The sequence below is a fragment of the Populus nigra genome, chromosome 13 (assembly GCF_951802175.1).
Source record: "Populus nigra chromosome 13, ddPopNigr1.1, whole genome shotgun sequence".
Classification (NCBI taxonomy): Eukaryota; Viridiplantae; Streptophyta; class Magnoliopsida; order Malpighiales; family Salicaceae; genus Populus; species Populus nigra.
Genome location: NC_084864.1, coordinates 14,368,383 through 14,378,268, shown reverse-complemented (window position 1 = coordinate 14,378,268; position 9,886 = coordinate 14,368,383). Strand labels below are relative to the sequence as shown.

The window sequence follows — 9,886 nt, the reverse complement described above, 5'->3', positions numbered from 1 at the left end:
CAAAAAAAAGGTAAAACAAAAAAAAAACAATCAAAAGAATGAGAATCAAATTGGATACAAAAACTAAATAAAACAAAATGTCTAGGTATGAATTTAAAAAAAAAACTTTAAAAAGTATTGAAAGCAAAACAATTAATAAAAAAAACAAGAATTAAAATGGATAGAATAGAAACTAGAGGACACAATTAATATTTGGAAGGACTGACTTAAATTTCTAAGTTAAGAGAAAAAAAGAGAAAGGAAAAGAAAAAAAAGCTCATTAGAGCTCAATAGCACCTCTACCATTAACACACATCTCGCCAATACGAAGCGGACAATGCGCCACTCCAAACATCATCGTAGATGACTGATTTTGGTCACCGGACAACCTTGCATGTGCTAACACGTGAGTTGCACACGTCAACTTTCCTGTGTTTGTTTGCCATTATAAAAGTTGGTCAACGGAAAACACTTTTCAGTCAAAGGAAAATTTGGTTTGGTTTCAGGAAAGTGTTTCCCTGAAAAATTTGGGCGGAAAACACTTTCCGAAAGTTGTGAAAAATTTAAAAATATCATTATTTTCTAATTATATCAAATTTGATCCTCAAACTTTTGATTACTATATATAATTTGTTTTGAATATTTATTTTTCAATTTCATCTCTTAAAATTTAATCTTTACATTAATTTTGGTCCTTATTTTTATAATTGCTATTTGCTTTTTCCTTATCATTTTTTTATTGAAATTTTTTATCTATCAAATTTGGTCCTCATTCTTTTGATTGTTACTTATTTTATTTGAAATAATTTATGAAATGTTAATTATTATTATTTTAATTTCTTCATCTTTCATTTTTTTAAATTTTTTAGATTTGATCTCTATTATTTTGATTATTTTTTTTTTAGATAATTTATGAAATTATATTTTTTTTTCAATTTCATTCTCATTCAACCTTTTAATTTGTAAGATTTGTTCTTCATTATTTTAATAAACTTGAAAAAAATAAAACATTAATAAGTTATTTTCCAGCTCATTTTCCATGATATAACCAAACATTGGAAAGTGTTTTCCAACTTATTTTCCATTATACTACCAAATATCGGAAAATACTTTCCCGAAATTCATTTAAAAAAAAAACTACTTTCCAGCAAACAAGCGGGGCCTAAAGGGATTCGGAACTTGAATTTCCTTAGCTTTAATTAGTTCACCACCTATCAATTGATGAACAGCACTTTTAAAAATTTATTTTAAAAGCTTTAATTTAATATTTTTTAGTATTTTTTATTAATTTTATTTGTTAATATAAAAAATATTATTTTAATATATTTTCAAGAAAAAAAAACTTTAAAAAATAATATACACCACAATTTTAACCACCCCAATACCTGAAACTAAATATCTTTTTCAATTAGGTTACTAAAGTGCCCAGCATTCTTTAATTGATTTATTATCCAAAATATAATTTCTGTTTTTTTTTTATTTTACAGAAATCTTGCCCAAAACAACAACATTTTATTAAATAAAAATTGTATTAAGGATGAAGTTTTTTCCTATTATTTTTTATCCAATAGAAGTTCCATCAAGTTTTACATTATAACCTTTTCTTCAAAAAATAAAAACAAAATAAAATAAAGCTTTTCTAAAACAAATTCAGAATATATCCTCATTAAACTTGCGGCTAGAACTTTTAGAACATGGATGGGTAATGGGTGGCCCACTAGAATCATTTCCTATTGCGAGCTTTCGATCATGTGGCTGAAAAGTTTAAAAAATGATATAAATAATATTTTAAAGTATTATATAATGGTATAAATTTTTTTGTTTAGATAATTATTTAATATTGACTTAATACTTTAATGTTCAAGAATGAGATTTAAATCTCATTATTTTTATTTGCTATTTTAATTAAAAATAATTAATTATAAAAAATATATTTTAAAAAATAATATAAATTATATTTTAAAATTTCATATAACAATTTAAATTTTTAAATTAAAATATTTTTTTTTTTACAAACACGCAGTTTTCATTGTGGGGAAAGATCAAAATATATTTCCATGGAAATAAGATAAGTTTCCTTTTGCAATATATTTTTATGTTTTTTTTTCAATTATTGATTTGATGTGATGTGCCCTTTATTTAAGTTAAGGGATTTTGTTAATTGGATTGTAATATTATTTTGAGTTTGAAATCTGTTGAGTTTTTTTTTTTTTGCTGATAAACCCTTATTTGTTCACGGCGATCTTGAATGACAAAACACGCAAAATATTATTAGTTTCAATTAATTACGTCTTCATAAAAGGCTAAAAGGATGTTTATGAGATTTTGATATTTTCTTATACAAGTTTTTGTTTTCAAGTAACAAAAAATACTTAATTGACAAAAAAAAAACAAGTTTCAATTAAAACAAATAATGCACCAATCTTTTTTACACATTTATATATGAACAATCAATTTGAGAAAATTATTTAAACAATCACAACAAATTAAAACTACGAAAAAAATATATTTTATTCTCATTACAAATTTTGCATATCAATTTTAATGGATACTAATCTTAGGAATGTGAGCTATCTTAGGCCAGTCCTCTCCTAAATCTTTCTCACACCTTTTCTTCAAATTTGGACACTCCACAATGGATAGAGATTGGAGAGAAGTGAGATGTTGGATACTCTCTGGCAATGAATTCAGCTCTGGACATCCAGTAAGCCTCAAATCCTCAAGTACCGTCAGATGCCGCACTCCCTCTGATAGAGATGTGAATTTATCACATCCCATAACAGATAACCTGCGAAGAGAAGATAAGCCACGCAGCCCATCCATTGGCAGACAATTTAATCTTCCACAAAACTCTATGCGTAAGACCTCCAAGGAATTGAGGTTACGAAGACCTTCCTCTGGCAAGCTTTCAAGTTTCCCGCAAAACGAAATCTCCAAGCTTTTAAGAGCAGAAAGGTTATCTAATACCCTATTTGACAAAGACTCCAGATCTGGCATCCAACCAATTTGTAAGCTTTCAAGGAGGGTATGATTTTGCAAAAACCCATCGGGAAGCTCCCTCACATTTGGAATCTGTCCTATATAAAGGGAGGTGATGGAAGTGAGATTCCTAACTGCCCTCAGTAATGAATCCTTACCTCCCCGGATGTGTACTGATTTGACGGAGGGTATAATTGGTATTTCGTTCAACACAGGGCACCAGACTATCTTCAATCCTCGAAGGCGAGGAAAAGTACACGCAGCCCATTGCACTAATCCCCCCATTGAAGAGAAAGTCAGCGTCTCCAAAGATGGGAATGGATTCTGCCCATCTCCATCCACATTGCTGTCAATACTCTTCACACCATCCATTCCACGCAATACAAGACTCTTGAGGAACTGCAATTTCCCCAATGGTGGAAGTTGTTCACAGTGGTCACATGCTGATAGCTCCATCTCTACCAGATTGGGTAGCGTCATGTTCAAGTTCATCATCCAATTAGGAAATCTTGAACCTTCATATCCCCATATCCTCAACTTCTTCAGATTTGAATGAGGTTGAAGCCCTTCAAGGACCTCCTCGTTATTTTCCTGAATAACACTCTTTTTTTCTTGTGGTGGCACAAATGACCAAGGGTTAAAAAGGTAAGACCCATTCCCATGCCAAGATAAAGTCAGTAATAAAAGAGCTGTCTTCAACTTCAAATTGGCACATTTGGCATCATTTAAATTCTTAACATTCACAAGATCTGCGATACTCAATTCACCAGCAAGATTATTCAGCCCTTCCAGCTCACTTATGCCACGACCATTATCCCCACCCACAATGAACAGGGTAAGTTTTCGCAGGCATATCAATTGCCCCATTCCAGCTGGCATAAATCGAAGTGAAGAACAACCCGTTATGTTAAGATAGACAAGACTTTTCATGTGCTTCATACCTTTTGGTAATTGGATGAGTTTATCGCAACGTCTCAGATCTAGTGTCTGGAGGTTTTGGAGAGAGTTTATACTTTCTGGCAGTGTTCTGATCGAGGAGCCTGACACATCTAGATACCTTAGATGTTTCAAATCACAAATTGACTTCGGCAATTTCTTCACCCGGACATTTCTTAAACTCAAGGCTCGATGTTTTCGACCAGGAATCTTTCCCAATCCATACCTATACTGTTTATTCCTCAAAAGAAGTGAGCGAAGTGATAGGACCTTGAGAACTTCAGAAGACGAAGCTACTGATTTGTTATAAAAAGCAACATGACGGGCAGTTTTAGGAATTTCCAACTCCCCATCGCCTTCTGTCGTATAGCATTCTTGTGCTGCGATGGATTGTGCAAGATCATGCATAAGATCATGCATTTTACATGTTATGTTGCCAAATCCATCATCCTCGACCTCTTGCAGAAATGACCTTCCCACTAGTTCGTTGAATATCTCAATGCCCATAATGTGCAAATCTATTTCTCTTCTGCAAGAAATAAAGCCATTTGCCATCCACAAAGCAATCAGCTCCTCCCTCCTCATCACCTGATCTTTTGGAAATATAGCGCAATACGCAAAGCATTGCTTCAAATGTGGTGATAGATTAGTGTAACTCAACCTCAAAGCAGGTAAAATCTTGCTTGCTTCTTCTCTTAGATCCCAAATCTCACTTTCTTTGACAGCTATCCACTGATCTTCATCATCTTTTAGCCGCATTAGGTTCCCGAGTGCCTTTATAGCTAAAGGAACACCACCACACTTCTTCACTATTGATACTCCAATGGCTTCCAGTTGCGCCCGCTCCTCTGTCCTTCTCATCCCAAATGCAAGCCGTTGAAACAAATGCCAAGAATCTTCTTCAGACAATCTCCCCATGGGCTGGACAAAAGTTGCTGCCATTCTACGAGTAACCATCACATTACGCGTAGTTACTATTACAGCACTACCTTTAGCTCCGGACCTTAATACCTCTTTCAATTTAGTCCACCTATCATCATAATCATCCCACACATCATCTAGTACAAGCAAAAACTTCTTTCCAGTTAACTTTTGTTGGAGGCGTTGTTGCAAGTCATCCAATTTTTGAAGATCACATGAGGCACCATCAATGGACTCTATGATGTCTTTTGTTATTCTTCTTACATCGAAATCAGTAGAGACACACACCCAGATCCTCGAACCGAATTGTTGCTTAACCCTTTCTTCATTGTAGGCCATTTGAGCAAGTGTTGTTTTCCCGAGCCCCCCCATTCCGCATATAGCATAAACAGGGAGATCGTCTGCATTAGCGAGCAGGATGTTGATTAGTTCCTCTTTCTCCTTGCCTCTTCCGTAAATTTCTGATTCATTCACGACTGAGCTTGATTCATTCAGGATGTTGCTTGTATGCCGCCCGTCGTAGGTATCTACTGCTACGTCCCCAACTCGTGTTGTTAGCTCGAACTTTTTGTTCTCATTGGCAATGACATCCAGTTTCTCTCTCACATTTTTCAACTTATGTGCCATTTTCAATCCAAAAACAAGTGGATTATGATCAAGAGAAAAGAAGGATCGTAGTCGATTTTTTAGATCTTTTTGCAGCCGATGCCTTTGAGCTTCAATTGCATAGGCATCCAGCACATCATCAACATCATAAGCTGCATCCTTGAGGCTTCTTAGCCAAATTTTTATAGCCTCGTTGTTCCATTGCTTCTTCTCTGCATCCTGGAGCACAGCTTGAACCATTGTGAAGGTGCGCTTGAGATTCTCAAGCTCGGTGTCTAGGCCACAAGCAAGCCTAACCTCTTTGAGAGCCTGCAAGCTCAAGTTCTCCAGGATTGGACTCACAAGAGCAGAAACAATTGCATCAGCCATGGCCTGTTTTGCTTTGGAAAATCTGGGTCTTGGTAACAACTGAAATCGCAAGATTGGTTATGGAGATGAGAATGGAAATTTTAACGGAAACACAAGATTGTTAATGGAAAAGAGAAGTGCAGAAGGGCTTTAAATATGATCAGGAAATTTTAAAGGAAACACGAGACTGGTTATGGAAAAGAGAATTGCAGGAGGACTTTGAAAGCGAGCTGGAAATTTTTATGGAAACACAAGATTGGTTATGGAAAATAGAAATACAGAAGGACCAAACAATTTCTCACTCTTTGGAATTAATCTAACTTGGACTTGAAGTTTGAACAGAGAAGGCAAGAATTTGTTCCTGGCCCATTCTCTTTAAAATTCTAGCTGTCCAGCATTTGGAGTTTCACAAGGCAAAAGATTCTTATCTTGTCATCTTTTCCTTTAAACAATGACTTCTCAAAGCAAAAAGCAGCACTCCGGAATTTCACCCTTATAATATTGTTTCTGGCATTTTGCCTTTTTATGAAAAGCAAATCGTAAAATAGTTGGAACATGAAGCAAGTTCAAAGCATTGTTTCCCTCCGTTATCATGGATCAAACCAACAATTTCTTCATTTTTGTTTGGGATTTAACTACGATTCAATCATGTTATTGTCATTAACATGCAGCTACTGTCTCCTTCCACATGAGAGTTTTGATCTTACTCACAAAAAACAAAACAAAAGGAAGCACTGTAACAAGAGCTAGAGTTTGGTAAATACACATCTTAACTCATCACTTTCATCAGAACCTCCTTTCCGAGGTGACTTTTACCTCCGTCAGAAATCAGAATAGCTTTATCTCTACTTCCATCCACAGACAAGAATCTTGACCCATTCTCTTTATTACAGGTTTTCCCTATTAAATAAAATAAATAATATATTAAGGTAATATTTAACGGTTTAAATTTTTAAATTTAAATAGTTTTTTAATATATTATTAAAATTTTAATAATATTTAACGGTTTAAATTTTTAAATTTAAATAGTTTTTTAGACAAGAATGGATTCACAAGAAACAAGCAAGTCATTTCACTCACCCTCTTTCCACATAAGAAAGATGGAAATATATTTCCCCTTTAATAAAGAGCTAAAAGGGCACGGTAGAAATTGCCTCAACATATTGCTCAGGATAACTGTGGTAGTCAAGATTATTGCAGGTTCAGAATCTAATAAACACTCTCTGCTTGAAACACTTCTATCCTTTTCTAACGAGAATTTGAAGAAAAAAAACAAAATAAAATGGAATGGATTTAGTTTCCCAATGAATAACTTGAACTTCTGAACATAGATTAAGGATCAGAATCTGACGAGGGAAACTTGAACTTGATATAATTCATAATTTAACAAATGAATCTAGTAACATATATAGTTGAGCCTTGAAAATTTTATTGAACAGACTATCAATTTTTTAACTTTAATTAGTTCACCAACTATCAATTGATGAACAAAATTTTTTAAAAATTTTAAATTTATTTTAAGAGTTTTAATTTAATATCTTTTTAGTATTTTTTTATTATTTTAATGTTCTGATATAATTTTTTTAAAAAAATATTATTTTAATATATTTTCAAATATAAAAATATTTTGAAAAACAACACCACAATCTTAAACACTTTTGAATATGAGAGTTAAATTTAAGGTTGTTACAATAATGATTAAATTTAAATAAAAAAGTTAAAAAAATAAAATGATAAAAGAAAAAATAAATCAAGAAAAGAGTAAATTATATTAAAAAAAAACATTCAACAACAAAAGAAGAATTAAATTAGATACCAAAACTAAATAAAATAACTGACTGGGCTGTACACAGTGCAGACTTTGACTAGCTATGCCAATTGAAGTTTCAGAGAAGTAACATGGCTATGATTCGAAGACAACATTTATCAACTTGAATTAGCTTGTCGGTTAGTATATGTCTGTGTCCCGCACTGGCCAATCCGCGTGGGTCTCACACGCCAGGCATGAAAGAGAAGAATGCCTCAATCAGATGAATGAACATAAAAGATGGAAGAAAAGAAAAGACGGTGGGGTTGCTTTTGTATACTCCCCAAAGTCAAGAACGTCCTTTAGGTGGGTCTCCACGAAGAAATTTTGCAACCAAGAGGCAATGTACCCTTCACTTTCATATCCAAAGATCGCAAAAGATCTGATCAAAACTGTGGTGCAATTTTTTATGACTCTTTTATCTTTTATTTTTTATTTTTTTTTATTTGAGGAAACCCATTTTTTAGAAAGTGTATTTTATAGTTTAGATAAGTGAATAAAATTCTAGCCGTCCCAGACTCCCCTCTTTCATTCTTCGTTTCATCCTATGCTTGGTTTCAAAACTGTGGTGCAATTTTGCCCGTGTGAGATGTAGGAACTTCCCGGAGGAGGGAGGGTTTTTAAGCGAGTTATTAGTAGGGGAATAAGGCTTGGTTTCATTGCTATGGAGGAACTTCCCGGATTCCTGCCACAAGCCTGTGTTTGCACCTTGTCCTTGTGGGTGTGAGTTGTGACTTTTGCTTGCAACATATGGATTGTGCTTTCAAATTTCTCTTTGTTCATTGGTGTACAATCAAAAGAAAATCCCAAAGTGATAATGCAGCATCCAAAAGTTCAGCCCACGATCCCTTGACCTGACATGGCCCTATGTACAGAGAAATATAACGAGCTTACGATTAAATTGACCCCAGAAATGAAAAGCTTGGGCGAAGGTACAACCCTGGAAAACTCATGAGAACTTACTACAATCTAATAGATGAATTAAGATTCATACAATTAAGTAGTTTAGAGGTGATTTTACTGGCAGGATGTCCAACCCCCCATAGTAAAATGAACACTACAAAAGAGCTACCGAACCTATATAACTTCCATGCAAAACCCAGCATTAACAAAGACAACAAGGATACAACAGATTATAGTGTTGAGAAAGCACGATATTTGCAAGGAAAATCTGTAAAATGCTCTTTCAGCATAATGGACAGTCATACGAATCTTCCGCTGATGTAACCTCAGAATCTTCTTCCTCTTCATCATATTCAGCATCCTAATGGTTGCATTGACAGTCATCTTGGTCAGGGCAGCAGTCCTGCTAGCCATCTGTGATCAGCTGCCTATAGTGGGAGGAGCAGGCTGCACAGCAGTGGTTGGTGAGTCTTCTTAATCAGAAGAGTTTGTGCCTAGCGATCTTCTAGAACGAGATGGTCTAGTTGATTGCGGTGGGGCTGGTGTTTGTAGCATTGTAGCAGGGCTATCAACATCAAAGTTGACATTGATTTCCAAAGTCCCTGCAATAGATGATAGAAGTTAGCTAGGGAAAAGAAGAGGAAGAAGACTGAAAAATCAATGCTACTTCTAAAACTAAATTGGTGATTATGCTCCATCAAGTATTAGCCACTAAATCAATCTACATCCTGAAAACTTTCTAGTGTCTAATGAAATAATTTTTCAATTTGCCTAGAATCCTCAATATCTGATTTGTTATTGATACCAGAAATATTGTAACGAGCATAGACAGATCATTGTAATTTAGTAAATAAATACAGTCTTATATTTCAGCTTCTCAGCATTTCTTTGATTGACATTTTTTTTTTTGTGATTTGTGACTAACATATCTAGCGAACTGCCATTAAAGACGCAGATCTTTCAGGAATTTCCCAGGAAAAGAAGAAATTTAACTAAAATAAATCTTGATTGATCATCCAATAGCTCCTCTTCTGGTTGCTTGTCCACTGACTTGAATCGTTCAGCCATCTGTTTCAACTCCTTTACAAAGGTCTTTCTCTAGTGATACAGTTTCAGCCGCCTGATTCAAGAGTTTTCTCATTAATTTTATCACACCTTATTCTGATACCCGAAAATGGAGCATGCCAAGTATTCTACAAAGTGCTGAGACATATGACCTCTCAGCTGGTGTCTTCTTCATTGTGAAGCTTGCAGCCTGCAAGAAGCACCAAGTAAAGTAACAAATAAGAAGTTTGTTATACAAGAAAAGGTTTGAAAAGAAATATTCAATAAAAAAGAATGTCAACAGTAGTGAGCAGATCACCTAAGCAAACTACTGAACCTGGAATCAAGAAACACGTAACCAAG

At 34.3% G+C, this 9,886-nt stretch overlaps 1 protein-coding gene across 1 annotated transcript; it reads right to left on the bottom strand.

The window, feature by feature from the left end:
- Nucleotides 1–2,380: 2,380 nt before the first annotated feature.
- LOC133671373 (putative disease resistance protein RGA1) lies at nt 2,381–6,356 on the bottom strand. Its single transcript, XM_062092121.1, has one exon. It carries the CDS (start codon nt 5,788–5,790, stop codon nt 2,521–2,523), a length of 3,270 nt encoding a protein of 1,089 aa, XP_061948105.1. The 5' UTR covers nt 5,791–6,356; the 3' UTR covers nt 2,381–2,520.
- Nucleotides 6,357–9,886: the final 3,530 nt, after the last annotated feature.